Consider the following 17,997-nt stretch of genomic DNA (forward strand, 5'->3'; position numbering starts at 1 on the left):
ATACTTTTATACTTTAGTTGAACCACAAAGTAATTTGATACCAGTTTACTTCTGACATAGTAAAACATTCATTTGAAAGATATCTCTTCCCCTCCCCCTCCCCCCAAATCAGGTGAATACTGATGGTTTGGTGCTAAGAGGCTGGTACAACTGTCTGACACTGGCAATATATGGATCAGTGGATAGAGTCATAAGTCATGACAGAGACTCTCCACCACCTCCACCTCCACCTCCACCACCTCCCCAGCCACAGCCAAGTTTGAAAAGGAATCCAAAACATGGTGAGGATTTAATTTAATTTTATTATTTACTTTTGGCTGTTTTGGGTCTTCGTTGCTGCGCATGGGCTTTCTTTAGTTGTGGCGAGCAAGGACTACTCTTCGTTGCAGTGTGTGAGCTTCTCATTGCGGTGGCTTCTCTTGTTGCAGAGCACGGGCTCTAGGCGCGTGGGCTTCGGTCGTTGTGGTGCATGGGCCCAGCAGTTGTGGTGCATGGACTCTAGGGCACATGGGTTTCAGTAGTTGTGGCTCATGGGCTTAGTTGCTCCACGGCATGTGGGATCTTCCAGGACTGGGGATCGAACCCGTGTCCCCTGCGTTGGCAGGTGGACTCTTAACCACTGCGCCACCAGGGATGTCCCCATGGTGAGAATTTTAAATTTGCTTTTATCGGTGACACTTATGTTCATTATAGTAGGAAAAGGTAACTCAAAGAACTCTTCTACTTTTTGAACCTTGTTTAAGGCTTGACAAGTTATCTGTCAGTCTCCCATTCTTTCCTATAAGAGTGTCTTTTATGTTGAAGTGGTTGCATTTTATTTTCTTCCTCTACTTTGCAAGAATGCTTTTTTAATTGACCCGAGGTTTTTTTTTTTTCATTTAAAATATGTATATGATAATATAATCAATGGTTATTCATGGTTTACTATGAAAATTGTCTTTCAAAGAATTGAAGAATAGGCAGTAATTTGGTATGTGTTTTTGGAATACTCATGTTAATGGCATTTGTTTTATCAGGACTGCATTTCACATTTCCTTAGATGTCTATATTTAGGTAGGGCAGATTTTCCTGCTTTTGAGAACCTTTTGCTTATTAACTCAAGACAAGAAAAATAAAAACTCTAGGGACTTCCCTGGTGGTCCAGTGGTTAAGACTTCCCGCTTCCAATGCAGGGGGCGTGGGTTCAATTCCTGGTCGGTGAACTAAGATCCCATGTGCCTCATGGTGGGGCGAAAAAAATAAAACAAACAGGGACTTCCCTGGTGGTTCAGGGGTAAGACTCTGCACTCCCAATGCAGGGGGCCTGGGTTCAATCCCTGGTTGGGAGACTGATCCCTCATGCATGCCGCAACTAAGGGTTCATGTGCCACAACTGAGAGTCTGCACGCCACAACTAAGAGTCCGCGTGCTGCAGCTAAGACCTGGTGCAGCCCAAATAAATAAATAAATATTAAAAAAATAAAAATAAAGCACAAGCAACTTTATAAAAAAACAAACAAAAAACCTCTAATGAACTTTAGTGACTTTCATTTTATAGAGCAGACAGCTGGACTCATGTTTTCCAGGGTCTCTTTTCCTCAGTCTAGTATTACTCGTAAGCTGTTGAGCTAAGGAGATTTGGGAATAAATTTTGAAATTATAATTGAGGTCATAGGGAAAAATATTTTGCTTTACAATTAGCATTTTATGAGCACAAATAAAATGAACATTGTTTCTCTTAAATCCTTATATAATAGTGTGTTGTGAGATCTTTGCTCTGATGGTGGTTACACACTGTAGTTTAATCTTTTTTTTGTGTGTGTGTGCTTGCTTGCATTTATGTATGTATGTATTTATGTATTTATTTATTTTATTTATTTATGGCTGTGTTGGGTCTTCGTTTCTGTGCGAGGGCTTTCTCTAGTTGCGGCGAGCGGGGGCCACTCTTCATCGCGGTGCATGGGCCTCTCACTATCGCGGCCTCTCCTGTTGCAGAGCACAGGCTCCAGACGCGCAGGCTCAGTAATTGTGGCTCACAGGCCTAGCTGCTCTGCGGCATGTGGGATCTTCCCGGACCAGGGCTCGAACCCGTGTCCCCTGCATTGGCACGCAGATTCTCAACCACTGCGCCACCAGGGAAGCCCTAATCTTTTTTCTTATATCTTACCTGCTAAGCGCAGGTAAATTAATTGACCATATATGCATGGATTTATTTCTGGGCGCTCTGTTCTGTTCCATTGACCTTTGTGTCTCTTTTTATGCCAATACCATACTGTTTAAAGTACTATTGCTCTGTAACGTTGTTTGTAACGTTGTGTGATACCTCCAGCTTTATTCTTCTTTTTCAAGATTGCTTTGGCTCTTTGGGGTCTTTGATGGTTCTATACAAGTTTTAGGATTGTTGTTATATTTCTGTGAAAAATGCCATTGGAATTTTGGTAGGGATTGCATTGAATTTGTATATTGCTTAGGGGAGTATGGATTTTTTTTTTTTTGCCATGCTGTGCAGCTTGCGGGATCTTGGTTCCCTGACCAGGGATTGAACCTGGGCCCCCTGCAGTGAAAGTGTGGAATTCTAACCACTGGACCACCAGGGAAGTCCCCCTAGTATGGACATTTTAACAGCATTAATTCTTCCAGTCCATGGGCACAGAATATCTTTTCATTTATTTGTGTCTCCTTCAGTCTCTTTCATCAGCGTCTTGTAGTTTTCAACATACATGTATTTCACGTCCTTGGTTAAATTTATTCCTAGTGTTTTATACTTTTGGATACAATTGTAAATGGGATTTTCTTAATTTCTCTTTCTCGTAGTTCATTATTAGTGTATAGAAACGCAACCTATTTTTGGGTATTGATCTTGTGTTCTACAGATTTACTGTATTTGTTTATTAGTTCTAATAGGTTTTTAAAAAAATTTTATCTATTTTTATTTTTGGCTGCATCGGGTCTTTGTTTTGGCATTTGGGATCTTCATTGCAGCATGCGAGATCTTTCATTGCAGCATGCGGGCTCTTCATTGCAGTGCATGGGCTTCTCTCTAGTTGTGGCACGCGGGTTTTCTCTCTCTAGTTGTGATGCGTGGGCTCCAGAGCACGTGGGTTCTGTAGTTTGCAGCACGCAGCTCTCTAGTTGAGGCACACGGGCTCAGTAGTTGTGGTGCGTGGGCTTAGTTGTCCCGCGGCATGTGGGATCTTAGTTCCCCGACCAGGGAATCAAACCCATGTCCCCTGCGTTAGAGGTGGATTCTTTACCACTGGACCACCAGGGAAGTCCCTCTGATAGGTTTTTAATGGAGTCTTTAGGGTTTTCTTTATATTATACAGGTTTCCCCTGCTGTCTGAAATAGAGTGTTCCTTTGAAACCTTTCATACACCAAAATAGTATAAAACGAAGAAACAATTACCTTAGGACACATCTTGCTAATGGACGCACAAAATAAATTGAGATAAAGCTCAGATGCTCCCAGACATAGTTCAAAGCTATGGTGGCTAAATGCTGAGATGCTGATTGTAGTTGCCAGGGAAGGAGCTTGGCAGTGCCACTCTCACTCTTTGGGGTTATGTTGCCTCTATAACAGCTCAGTGCAAAACAAATGCTTAACACTAATTTTCTCTTTTCACATTTTTTTGTAAAAGTGAAAATCCACTCTGGATTTCTTTTGGTTAGTGAAAACAGGTACTAAGATAGGTCTTTTGTAAAAGTGAAGTGGCATAAAATGAACTTCCAAAAAGCAGGGTATACCTGTATCAGGTTATCTGCAAAGAATGACAGTTTTACTTCTTCCTTTCCAATTTGGATGCCTTTTATTTCTTTTTCTTGCCTAATTGCACTGGCTAGGACTTCCAACACTATGTTGAATAAAAGTGGCAAGAGGTGGGTATCCTTGTTCTGTTCTTGATCTTAGAGGAAAAGCTTTCAGCTTTTTACCATTGAGAATGATGTTAAAGCTATGGGCTTGTCACATATGGCCTGTTATGGTGTGGTACATTTCCTCTATACCTATTTTGTTGAGAGTGTTTATCATAAATGAATTTGAATTTTGAAAAATGATTTTACTGTATCTGTTGAGATGATCATATGATTTTTAGCCTTCATTTTGTTAATGTATCACATTGACTGATGTGCAGATGCAGAACCACCCTTGCATCCCTGGAATAAATCCCACTCGATCATGATGTATGATCCTTTTAACGTTTTATAGAATTCGGCTTGCTAATATTTTGTTGAGGATTTTTGCATGTATGTTCATCAGGGATATTGGCCTGTAACTTTCTTTTCTTGAGGCATCCTTGTCTAGTTTTGGTATTAGGGTAATGCTGGCCTTGTAAGCAAGTTTGGAAGACTTTGAGAAGGACTGGTATTAATTCTTGGAATATTTGGTAGAATTCACCAGTGAAGACATATCATCCTGGACTTTTGTTTTGGGGAGGTTTTTGATTACTGATTCAATCTCCTTACAGTAATTGGTCTGTTCAGATAGTCTGTTTAATCATGATTCAGTCTTGGTAGGTTGTATGTTTCTAGGGCTGTATCCATTTCTTCTAGGTTGTCCAATTTGTTGGTGTATAATTGTTCATAGTAGCTTGGTATGATCCTTTGTATTTTGCTGGTATCAATTGTAGTATCTCCTCTTTCATTTCTGATTTCGAGTCCTCTTTTTTTCTTGGTGAGTCTAGCTAAAGGTTTGTTAATTTTATCTTTTCTAAGCTTGTAGTTTCATTGATCTTTCCTATTGTCTGTAGCCTTATCACAGCATCTGACATAGGTAAGTAGTTCCTCTAAAATTTTGTTAAATATATTGACTTGTCAGAAAGAGAAAGACAAATACCGTTATGATGTCACTCATATGTGGAATCAAAATATGGCACAAATGAACCTATCTACAAAGCAGAAGCAGACTCACAGACATAGAGGACAGATTTGTGGTTGCCAGGGGAGAGGCAGGGTTGGTGAGGGGTGGATGGGGAGTTTGGGCTTAGTAGATGCAAAGTATTACATATAGAATGGATAAACAACAAGGTTCTACTGTATAGCACAAGGAACTATATTCAATATGGGATAAACCATAATGGAAAAGAATATTAAAAAAAATATGTGTATAACTGAGTCACTTTGCTGTACAGCAGAAATTGATACAATATTGTAAATCAACTATGCTTCAATAAAAAAATAAATTAAAAAAGACAAGTGGATAAAAAATTTACTGACTTCTAAAAAAATTTTATTGGAGTATAATTTTTATTTACAATGTTGTGTTAGTTTCAGGTATACAGCAAAGTGAATCAGTCATACATACACATATATCCACTCTTTTTTAGATTCTTTTCCCTATTATAGAGTATTGAGTAGAGTTCCCTGTGCTATACAGTAGGTCCTTATAAGTTATATGTTTTATATTTAGTAGTGTGCATATGTCAATCCCAATCTCCCAATTTATCCCCTACCCACTTTTCCCCCTGGTAACCATAAGTTTGTTTTCTACATCTGTGACTCTATTTCTGTTTTGTAAGTAAGTTCATTTGTACCATTTTTTTAGATTCCACATATAAGCAATATCATATGATATTTGTCTTTCTCTGTCTGACTTCACTCTCTCTGACTTGTTTTGAAATGGACACTTAAGCTCATATATTGCATATACATACACATATATATGTATGTGTGTATGTTTTTAACTTTTTATTTTGAAATAATTGTAGATTTATAGGAAGTTGCAAAGAAATGTATAGGGAAGTCCTGTGTACTCATCCCCAGATTCCCCTAGTTAACATCTTTTACAACTCTAGTACAATGTCAAAATAAAATTGGCATTGTTACAATCTGTAGAGCTTGTTCACATTTCACCAGTTATACATGTATACGTGTGTGTGTGTGTGTGTGTGTGTAATTTTGTCATGTCTAACTTTGCATAACCACCACAGAAATTAAGAGACTTGATTGTACTATCACAGTATTCCCTGGTGTTATGCCTTTATAGGCAAACCCATCCCACCTGTCCCTAACTTTTGGCAATCACTAATCTATTCTCTGTCTCTGTAATTATATTATTTCATGAATGTTACAAAATGGAATCATGAAGTTGGGATCTTTTTGAGATCGGCTGTTTTCATTCAGCATATTTCTTTGAAGTTTATCTACTTTCTGTGTGTATTAGTAGATCATTCTTTATTGTTGCTGAGTAGTAATACATAGTTTGGATGTATCATAATTTATTTAACTTCAATCATTGAAGGACATTTAGGTAGTTTCCAGTTTTTGACTTTTAGCAAATAGCAAACAAATAAAGCTATTATGAGCATTCATGTACATCTTCCTGCAGGAAAATAAGTCTCCATTTCTCTGGGATAATGCCCAAGAGTTACATACATTATATTTTGGTATATGGGACATCAGAAATTCTGACTTTCCCATTATAAACTAATTAGCAAAATTTCTGTTACATGTCAGGAAGGAAAAAGTTAATAAATTCTGAAGATGAAAACTCAAATGATGAATAGCATTTTTGTCATGCATTTATTTCACTATACTTTAGTCATTTGAAAGTTCTTTTTCTTTTTCTAATAAAATTAGCTGATGGGGAGAAAGAAGATCAGTTTAATGGAAGCCCTCCAAGACCACAGCCAAGGGGACCAAGAACCCCACCAGGACCCCCTCCACCTGATGATGATGAGGATGATCCCATGCCATTGCCAGGTAGAAATAATATCAGTGATAGTTTTTTTCCCCCTCTTGATTAATGTTAATAGTACTTTTTTTTGTTTGTTTTTTTTTTTTTTTTTTTATGGTACGCGGGCCTCTCACTGTTGTGCCCTCTCCTGTTGTGGAGCACAGGCTCCAGACATGCAGGCCCAGCGGCCATGGCTCACGGGCCCAGCCACTCCGCGGCATGTGGGATCTTCCCGGACCAGGGCACGAACCCGTGTCCCCTGCATCGGCAGGCGGACTCTTCAACCACTGCGCCACCAGGGAAACCCCAATAGTACTTTTTGATTAAAGAAAAAAAATTAGATGCTGGTAATCAAATCTTGATGAATATCCTCTGCCCCCATCCTGTGCAGTGTTTTCTTGTGTTTTTTTGTTGGCAAGTGAATTCGTTAAAAGAAAAAAAAAATCAGTTAATTCATTTGAATCTGAAGCAACATTTCTTTGAAAATAAAATGTTAATGTGCTATAGTGGTATGTACAGAACAGCACCAGTAAAAATAAACAGTAGGTATAGGAAGAGATAAAAATCTGTATAGTTACTTAATAGCTAAAAAAGAAGAGGATTATTGTATTAGAACATAACATAGCATACTTTATTAATTCTCACTGTATAAAGTTGTAAACTGTATACTCTTAATATTTTTTAAAAGCAAGTAATTCTACCACTTTTTCTTTTAAGGGTGTTATGAGCTAAATCATCCAAAATGTCATTAAGTAGTTGCAGTATCCAATCCTTCTGCCTCATGTTATTTAAACAGTTAAAATAATCTGTGCCCTAAACCTCAATTTTTCAGTGTCTGGTGACAAGGAAGAGGATGCTCCTCATAGAGAAGATTACTTTGAGCCCATTTCTCCTGATCGGAATTCTGTTCCTCAGGAAGGTCAATATTCTGATGAAGGAGAAGTAGAAGAGGAACAACAAGAAGAAGGAGAAGATGATGAAGATGATGTGGATGTTGAGGAAGAAGAGGATGAGGATGAGGATGATCGCCATACAGTAGATAGTATTCCTGAGGAGGAAGAGGAAGATGAAGAGGAAGAAGGTGAAGAAGATGAAGAAGGTGAAGGTGGGTTAAATTAGCTAGGACTTTTTGGTTTTAAGTGCTAGAAACTAGCTTGATGTAGCTTTTAGTAATGCAAAAGAATTTGTAGCAGAGATAAATGGCTTTCCAGAAACTAAGAGTCAGATTGTAGCTGGGCCTTAAGACTTGACTAGAGCTGGGATTTCCATCTCTTCTTTGTTTTGTGTTTCTAATTTATATTCTGTTAACTAACTGTTATATCTCTATTCACCCCACATCTTTAATCTCCTCTCTTTAACCAGCCAGTCTAAACTACCTGGCTGTGTCTCAGATCCAGATCCAGTTTTCTGGGAGAGAGATTCTGTTTGGCTTGCTATGGTATCAGCTGCCCCTTGATACCATCAGCTTTGTCCAGGGAAGCAGGGATATGCAGCAAATACATGGTGGTTAGGGATTTGGTGATCTGTTTTGAGAGTAAAGGAGTGGTGTTTTAAGCTGGGTGGAATTGCTAAAGATGTCTGCCACCTAGATATTTTGGCAAAATGCTACATTATTTTCAGAAATTCAGAAGGAAAAATCTCAATTACACAGGGACATATGGCAGCATTATGCAGTCCTTTAGTTAGGCTTTATTTTTCCTTTGAAAGCAAAAAGAGATATTTAAGCTAATTGACTCTTAATTTCTCCAATAAATGGAATGTAGTGTTAAAGTATTTATGTAAAATGACAGATTATCTGCCTTTTTCTTTTATAAGATAGTAAGGGTGAGTGTCATTCTACATGAGAGAGAGGACCATTCTAGTATCACAGGGGCCCTTTTACAAAATATAAATAATTGGGTTATTGAGTGATAACCTTTTTAGCTTACCCATTTCCAGATTACCACAAAATCCTATTTAGATTTATTGTATTTGACTGGCAAGTAGTAGTTAGATTTCATGCAGGCTTTGTTAATCAGAGGACTTTTTTTTTTTTTTTTTTTTTTTTTTTATCACCTCACACCAGTCAGAGTGGCCATAATTAAAAAGTCTACAAATAACAAATGCTGGAGAGGCTGTGGAGAAAAGGGAACCCTCTTGCACTGTTGGTGGGAATGTAAATTGGTACAGTCACTATGGAGAGCAGTATGGAGTTTCCTTAAAAAACTAGAAATAGAGTTGCCATATGACCCAGCAACCCCACTCCTGGACATATACCCAGACAAAACTATAATTTTTTTTTTTTTTTTTTTTTTTTGTGGTATGCGGGCCTCCCTCTGTTGTGGCCTCTCCCGTTGCGGAGCACAGGCTCCGGACGCGCAGGCTCAGCGGCCATGGCTCACGGGCCCAGCCACTCCGCGGCATGTGGGATCCTCCCAGACCGGGGCGCGAACCCGGTTGCCCTGCATCGGCAGGCGGACGCGCAACCACTGCGCCACCAGGGATGCCCCCAGAGGACATTTTTATAGAGAAGGTGAAAGAATGAGGCTGGTTAATTTGATTTTTACCAGAAGACATCTGGTGGTTATTCCAGAGTCAAGTCTCTATAGGCCCTTCCTTTTCAAATATGAGTGTATTGCTATGGCTAAATTGTTTTGAGCTAAAGAATGTCGAAAGAGGGCTATTACTCGAATACTGTGGAACCATTTCCTTTTCTTTCTTAGGCTGTAATTGCACATCTCTGTTTTACCACAGCCAGGTAATAGTAGTGTTAAAAAGTAAAACCAACAAGTTTTCCATCTCTAGTCCTGTATTACTTCTAGTCCTGTATTAATAATTAGAGGAAAAAGCTGCACGTGTAATAATATGAAAACTCTTTGTTTTGGCAAAGCTGAGCACTTTATATGAACAAATTTTCCCTAAAAACATAATACAGAACTGGGGAAACTGTGACAGGTAAATACAGAGAAGTGAAAGTGAAGGAATATGAAATTCATGTTATAAAAAGAACATAGAATGGTTTTTCTGGAAATATTTGGTGTAGCTTGGTATTTATGGTACTAATTCTTAGTTAATTTAATAATTTTGGCCCATCAATTTATTTTTTCCATCTTAAAAATACTCTCTCATGAGGGCAAGCTTAATTTCTTTCCTCCTGAGAGAGGTATTTTGGTTTGCTTTTTGAGGCATTTCTTTTTTTTTTTTTTTTTTTGTGGTATGCGGGCCTCCCCCTGCTGTGGCCTCTCCCGCCGTGGAGCACAGGCTCTGGACGCACAGGCCCAGCGGCCACGGCCCACGGGCCCAGCCGCTCCGCGGCACGTGGGATCCTCCCAGACCAGGGTGCGAACCCGGTTCCCCTGCATCGGCGGGCGGACGCGCAACCACTGCGCCACCAGGGAAGCCCTGAGGCATTTCTAATTTAATTTTGTGAGGAAAAGATCTGTAACAGAGTTAGTTGTAAAGCTGAACAGACATAATAGAAGACTTCGCTTATGAAGTTTCTCCATAATTATTCTATTAGAAATGATAAAATGTTAGTAATTGTTGATGAGATGTTGGGGCAGAAATTAATTTTGTTGAGGAAATCATTAATTTTTATTTTTTGCCACACTATTAAATGATTTTTTTGACAAACCAGATTGTTCTGCATTAAACAACAATGATGTAACAACTAAATATTATTCAAACTGATTTTCAGGGGATGATGGTTATGAACAAATTTCCAGTGATGAAGACGGAATTGCTGACTTGGAACGTGAAACATTTAAGTATCCAAACTTTGATGTCGAATACACTGCTGAAGACTTAGCTTCAGTTCCTCCTATGACGTATGATCCATATGACAGGGAGCTTGTACCACTCTTATACTTCAGCTGTCCATACAAGACTACTTTTGAAATTGAAATCAGTAGAATGAAGGATCAAGGTCCAGATAAAGAAAATTCAGGGGCAGTAGAAGCCTCAGTGAAGTTAACTGAACTGTTGGATTTGTATCAAGAAGATAGAGGTGCAAAATGGGTAACAGCTTTAGAAGAAATTCCAAGTTTAATAATAAAAGGATTAAGTTATTTGCAATTGAAAAACACAAAACAAGACGCCCTTGGCCAGTTGATAGACTGGACCATGCAAGCTTTAAATTTACAAGTAGCCCTTCGCCAACCCATTGCCTTAAATGTCCGACAGCTCAAAGCTGGGACCAAGTTAGTGTCCTCACTAGCAGAATGTGGGGCCCAAGGAGTTATGGGACTGCTACAAGCAGGAGTGATCAGTGGATTATTTGAGCTTCTGTTTGCTGATCATGTCTCATCTTCCCTTAAGTTAAATGCATTTAAAGCTTTGGACAGTGTCATTAGTATGACAGAAGGAATGGAAGCATTTTTAAGAAGTAGGCAGAGTGAAAAAAGTGGCTATCAAAAACTGCTGGAGCTCATACTTTTAGATCAGACTGTGAGGGTTGTCACTGCTGGTTCAGCTATTCTTCAGAAATGCCATTTCTATGAAATTTTGTCAGAGATTAAAAGACTTGGTGACCATTTGGCAGAGAAGACTTCTTCTGTTCCTAACCACAGTGAACCTGATCATGATACAGATACTGGACTTGAGAGAACAAACCCAGAATATGAAAATGAGGTAGAGGCTTCAATGGATATGGATCTTTTGGAATCCTCAAATATAAGTGAAGGGGAAATAGAAAAGCTTATTAACCTCTTAGAGGAAGTTTTTCATTTAATGGAAACTGCACCTCATACAATGATCCAACCTCCTGTTAAGTCTTTCCCAACAATGGCACGTATTACTGGACCACCAGAGAGGGATGATCCATACCCTGTTCTCTTTAGGTAAGACATTTTTGGCTTTGGGAAATATATTTTACCAGTCATTAGAGACAATTTTATGTGGTTGGTTTCTTTTTTTTTTTTTTTTTTTTACTCTGTCTGTAGGTCAGGGATACTTGATATTTTAAAATAAGTGGAACTGAGAAGTATGTACTGTGGGTGAGCTATATTTAGTTAATACTTAAAGTTGTAATAGCAACTTAAGTTAAAGATAGTAATAATCAACAACAGTGCTTATATAAGCATGTCTGTGAGCAAGAATAAATGAGAAACCACTGAGTGGCTTCTGGGAAGGTGGTACAAAGAGGATGGAACAGGAAGGAGAGAGCTTTTCAGTGTAAACCTCTTTGTACCTTATCACTGTAATACATTGTAGATTAAACTGATACTTTACTAAATTAATTTTACAGTCCTGGTTAAAGATATATTAAAGGTTTAATTACCACTTGTTTCTGCCATCTAACTCTCTAGTTATCTATTGGTACAGTTTTGCCATTATTAGATACCCACAGTAGATTTTTAAAATTTTGTTTTAATTTTTGAGAGTTTATTTTTTGGCATTTTGCCTGTAAATAATTTTTTAACTAAATGCAAAAATTGCATTTTTATTATCTTATTCCTTATTTCTGTGATTATTTTTTGCCTTGCTTTGGAACATAGTGCATTAACAGAAAATCAGTACTTGTCCATTCTAAAATCTGTACCTATCCATTCCTGTTTTTAGCTGAAACGATCAGATCTTGCCTTAGTTTGAGTTCTTACAGGAGTGTAAGATGATAATTGCTAAAGCAAGGTCTGGTAGGAGATGAGGTCAAGAGTACAAAGTAGGAGTTTGAACAAGAGAAAGGAAACCTTATATGTATACAAATACAGATATCTTTGTAGTGTGGAGACAGTAGAGGAGACAAGGCACTTCTCACTGATCCTATTTTTGATAAAGTAGCAATTGAAGTCATGCACTGAGGATGACTGAGTGTAAGGAAAGGGTTATGGTCTCAAATAGTCATTGAGGGGAAACTAGTAATTAATGGCCTACTAAGTCTTGTTTTTCCCCCCCATAATTGGAGGAGGTATGTTTGGGTATCAGACTTTAGGAAATAAAGAGCTTTGAATGCTGTGCACTAAGGAATTTGGATTTTTTTTTTTTTAAATTTATTTGTTTTGGCTGCACTGCGTAGATTGTGGGATCTTAGTTCCCTGACCAGGGATCAAACCCGGGCCCCTGGCAGTGAGAGCACCGAGTCCTAACCACTGGACTGCCAGGGAATTCCCAGGAATTTTGTTTGTAGAATGTGGGAAGATCTCGAATACTTTGGAGTAGCAGATCTGGTATGATCAAAGTAGTGTTCTAAGATTATATTATAGTTACAAGATGCATTGCAATGGAAGAGAAATTGTAGTTATTAGGTAGATAAGCCTGTCTGAAGATTCTAGGTGGTAGATGTTGTGCTAAGTACATGGCCTGATATAGTGGCATTTACAGAAAATGGGAAGACAGATATTGTGCTAATACTGAGAGTTTGTGAAAAAGCATTACTAGGACTTGGCAACTGAACCTAGTAAGAGAAAGTAAGAAGGAGCTTTGATGTTTCTAGCCAAGTAACTATTGGAACTGTGGTTTTATGGACAGAAACTGGTGAATTAGGAGGGAGAGTGAATTTTGAAAGGAGAAATAATTACATTTTGGAAGGATTAGTTTGAAGTGATGGCAAGGCTCTAATGTCCCATGTTGGGGTCTTCAAGATAACCCCCGAGATTTGCTAGATGGAGTCACAGGACTGTGTTGTAATCACGACCACGATTTATTATATCAAAATCATACAAAACATGATCAGCAAAGAGAAAGGGTACATGGGACGAAGCCTGGGGAAACGAGTCATAAACTTCCAGAGTCCTTTTCTCATTTAGGCACACAGGACCCGCTTAAGTCCCCCAACAACAAATTGTGACACATGTGAAGTGTTGCGTACTGAGGAAGCTCATTGGAATCTCAGCATCCAAGCTTATTGGGGGATAGCCATGTAGGCACCCAGTACCTAGCATGTATCAGAATTCCACACTCCCAGAAGGAAAGCAGGTGTTCAGCGTAAACCATATTATTTGCATAAACAGTTTAGGTGCAGTGAGTATTCTTACCAGTTGATGGGCGGAAACCCTCCCAAAATCCAAGTCCCCAGAGGCCGGCCAAGGGCCAACCTTGCAAGCAGGCCTTTCTGAGAATAAACATTTTGAGGCCTGCCATGTTAACTATTTTCTGAACGTTCCTTGAGGTGGTTAAGGATGCTCTTAGAGCATAATAATGTTCACCTTTGTGGTAAGAAGTTAGTGGAGGTGTTTTTATCATGATACAGAAGCCTGAGTTTAAGCAGAAATGGATTGAAGAGGCAATTTTATGCTATGTGATTACAACTATATGACATTCTGGAAAAGGCAAAACTGTGGAGACAGTGATTGCCAGGGATTGGGAGGGAGGGAGGGATGAATAGATGGAGCCCAGAGGATTTTTAGGACAGTGAAAGTACTCTATCAGTAGCAGTTGGGTCTATTTAGGGGTGTTAGGTAAATTCAGACATTTTCTACTAAAACTACATGTACTAAAAAATGGTTCTTGGATTTGATAAAAGAGTCTATTGTATTAAATACTGAAAATTGATAATTTGAGGGTTTTTTCCCCTAGAGGTACTAATTCAGATATACTACCTATAGTAAATCTGAATATACTATACCTTTTTTATGGTATATGTACTATATTTTCCCTAGATATACTAGTTCAGATACACTGATATGCCATGGGTCGAGTAGGACCATGGTTAAAAGGAAGGAGCATTTGATAAGTGGCCTGGAAGGAAGTCCCAGATTTTAAAGTCATGGTTGATTCTGGAAAGAGAAAACTTGTCACAGTTACTTATTAAACATCCTTTGAATGCTAGGGAAAAGCCTTACAGAACTTTCACTTTTGTTTGGCCTAGTGGATAGAAGACTTGCTACTTACAGTACTACTTTAGTTAAAGCAATATATTGCTCAAGATAAGGATTATTGCCATTAAATTTTTTACCTCTCTCCTGTCTAATGAATATTGAATAAATGAAGAATGTTTTATACTGACTTAACATATATTTTATTACTTCTTCTACAGGTATCTTCACAGTCATCACTTCTTGGAGTTGGTTACCTTGCTTTTGTCAATTCCAGTAACAAGTGCACACCCTGGTGTGCTGCAAGCCACAAAAGATGTTTTAAAGTTTCTTGCACAGTCACAAAAGGGTCTTCTTTTTTTTATGTCAGAATATGAAGCAACAAATTTGTTGATCCGAGCTCTGTGTCACCTTTATGATCAAGATGAAGAAGAAGGTCTCCAATCTGATGGTGTTATTGATGATGCATTTGCCTTGTGGCTACAGGACTCAACACAAACTTTGCAGTGTATTACAGAACTGTTCAGCCATTTTCAGCGTTGTACAGCCAGTGAAGAAACTGACCATTCAGATCTCTTGGGAACTCTTCACAATCTTTACTTGATTACTTTTAATCCTGTGGGAAGATCAGCTGTTGGCCATGTTTTCAGTCTTGAGAAAAATCTCCAAAGTCTTATTACTCTAATGGAGTACTATTCCAAAGAGGCCTTAGGGTAATTTTGTGCTTAATCCTTAAATTTTCTATTTTATTGGAAAACTACATCACTAATGGGGTAGTGTCTTGAAAGAATGTGTTTTGAAAATAAAAACTATAATTTTTTGACATAACTTCTTAATTAAGGATTAGAATGATGAAATCTCTAAGATGTGGCTGTAAAGAAATGAAATAGCAGCTTCTTCCAGTTTCCCCACGGTGTTAACAAAGATTGCAGCTAATTTTTGTGGAGGAGAATCCTAAGGTACAGGAACATACGTATACCTTAAGATTCATGAGGACTATCTTGCCGTCTTCTGCCCTCACCTTCTGAGCTATTCATGGTGCTTGGATTTCAGAAGTGTTTTGACTGGAAGAGGGGGATTGAGAATGACTAGTTTTCAAGGACTTGCCCTATAGGGCAGAGGGTTTTAGTGTATGAGAAGAGAAACATGCTCTTCCTGGTTCATGCCATACAAAGCAGTGGCATCCTTTGCATCGGGGTCTTGATATGACTCCTTGAGTGATGGATCTTTTGGGGAGATCTATTAAAAGGCAAACAACAGTGACTTCTATGCCTAGCTGTATATTAACAGTTCTGTAGTGGAAGTCTGAATAGTCATGGTGGTAGGTTGATTCATCACACTTATTCCTATTTATCCAGAGTGAGCAACCATTTTAAGGGAGACCGATGAAGTGTACTTCCTAATCTTTCATTGCTAATGAAGTACACTTATTAATATTTCATTGTTCTGATCTTATTTCTTAATAGAATTTCACTTTCCATTTTGATGCATGTGCTTTGTTATTACATACTTTTAAGTAGTGGTTTCAGGTGAATTGAAGGTGAAACTTTAAAGTGCAGTTTCCTGTTTTCAGGAAGTCAGTCATGTTTCATTGTGAAGTTCCTTGATCCCTTTAAAACCAAGTAGAAAAAACTGTTAAAAATTGTTCCTAAAAATTTATTTTCATATCAAAAACTTTAAAACCTTATTTTGTTTCAGTGATTCCAAGTCTAAGAAGTCAGTAGCTTATAATTATGCATGCATACTTATTTTGGTGGTGGTTCAGTCTTCCAGTGATGTCCAAATGCTAGAACAGCATGCAGCATCTCTCTTGAAGCTTTGTAAAGCAGATGAAAATAATGCTAAATTGCAAGGTATGGTACTTGAAGTTATTTTAAGCATTTATGATATGTGAAGAAAAAAAGCCTTTGAATATCTGTAGTTAGTACTTTATCATATTTTGATAATATACCTGGTAATACCCTGTTTTTAACTTTCTGAAAGTTAAGATACCTTTTATGGAGGTATTTTATATGGTGTTCTTAAAAAGATTTTTAGGAAATTGTTCAAAATACCTTTTTCTGAAAAGCCATGGATATTTGTGGGTGGTTGAAGTTCCTAATCAAAGTAGAATTAAAGATGAACTCAGAAGTTAAGTTTTGGTTATAGTTTGCATGTATGTGTGTTTTCTATATATGTATTTATAAGTACAACACTGTTGTAAGTACAACTTAGAAATCCATTTGTGGTTAACACGTGTGCTATTCTCAAGTGAAGAATGATGAATATGAACATTATTTTCTAAATGTATGTTGAATGAAGTTTATGGCAGACCTTATTATGTGGGCAGTCTTGAAAAGTTTAAGGTATTTAATTACAATTTTTTATTATTTTATTTTGGTTCTTGGCTTTCTGACCTTGCCAAGTAGAAAATTTGATAACATTGAGTAAATGTTATGATAGCATGTGGCCTCTTTTCTTTCTTTTTTTTTTTGTTTTGGCTGCACTGCACGGCATGTGAGATCTTAGTTCCCTAACCAGGGATCGAACCCGTGCCCCCTGCAGTGGAGGTGCAGAGTTTTAACCACTGGCCCTGGACCGCCAGGGAAGTCCCAGGCCTCTTTTCTTTTTAATCCTAAATTTTATTTGCGATACCACCAGTAAAAGTTGGGTACTGCACTCAACTTTCTATATTGAAAATAGATTTTTTTTTCCCCCTGAAGTATGCCTTTATGAAAGGAGGGTATGCAGCGTCTTCAAAGGTATTATTAATGCCTTATTACACTTTCTGTGTGATGGGTACACTAGTATTTGTTTTATTATTCCTTATATCTTTCATTTGAGCACTATATATTCTACATATATGAAAGAATTAATTTAAAAATGCGTAGAAAAATACTCAGATGTAAACAGTTGTAATCCTCAGGATTGTAGTACCAAGGAAGGGTGACTGCTATTTGCAGTTTCCTTCAGTCATTCCTATAAAGTGTCCAGAACTTATTACGTGAGAATGCTTTTCTAAAAACATTTTTGGTGATAAAATATAGGTTTTACGGCATAGCTTCTAGGAGAGTTTTGAGTTCGGTTGCAGTAAATGGTATATTTCATGTGTTTCTTTTACAAACAAAGCTTGCTGTTATTAGTTTTGGGGCGATAGTGATTCTTTTAACTTTGTAAAGGCAAATTAGGAAATTGATAAAATTTAAAATTTATGATAAGGGAAAAGGCACTCAGCAAATGTCCTCCCATGGGTTTGATTCTGTTAGAAATGAATACATTTTGTGTATGTTTTTTTTGGGGGTGTGGGAATCAGTGGCAGCATTAGGTGAATAAACATGTTATTATACTGGTTTATGAGCAGTCAATTTTATAATTCTTTTTTAATGTTGTAAGTTGATTGCTGCAAAAATATTCAGTATAGTTAGATGGTTTAACCATGTAAACGTTTAAGTTTTCAGAAACCAAGAAACTAAGGGCAGTAACCTCTTTTTTAAAATATATATATATATATATATTTTTTTAACATCTTTATTGGAGTATAATTGCTTTACAATGGTGTGTTAGTTTCTGCTTTATAACAAAGTGAATCAGTTATACATATACATATGTCCCCATATCTCTTCCCTCTTGCGTCTCCCT

At 37.7% G+C, this 17,997-nt stretch overlaps 1 protein-coding gene across 3 annotated transcripts in view; it reads left to right on the forward strand.

The window, feature by feature from the left end:
* VIRMA (vir like m6A methyltransferase associated) overlaps positions 1-17,997 on the forward strand; it is a 63,109-nt gene that overhangs the window by 14,418 nt on the left and 30,694 nt on the right. For all 3 annotated transcript variants that reach the window (XM_007117633.4, XM_024115874.3, XM_055091022.1), the window contains 6 exons: positions 113-281; positions 6,553-6,675; positions 7,482-7,754; positions 10,326-11,466; positions 14,601-15,092; positions 16,078-16,232. In XM_007117633.4, the coding sequence (XP_007117695.2) occupies positions 113-281; positions 6,553-6,675; positions 7,482-7,754; positions 10,326-11,466; positions 14,601-15,092; positions 16,078-16,232 (2,353 nt within the window). The remainder of the gene's footprint in view (positions 1-112; positions 282-6,552; positions 6,676-7,481; positions 7,755-10,325; positions 11,467-14,600; positions 15,093-16,077; positions 16,233-17,997) is intronic.

Source organism: Physeter macrocephalus, chromosome 15 (assembly GCF_002837175.3).
Source record: "Physeter macrocephalus isolate SW-GA chromosome 15, ASM283717v5, whole genome shotgun sequence".
Lineage (NCBI taxonomy): Eukaryota > Metazoa > Chordata > Mammalia > Artiodactyla > Physeteridae > Physeter > Physeter macrocephalus.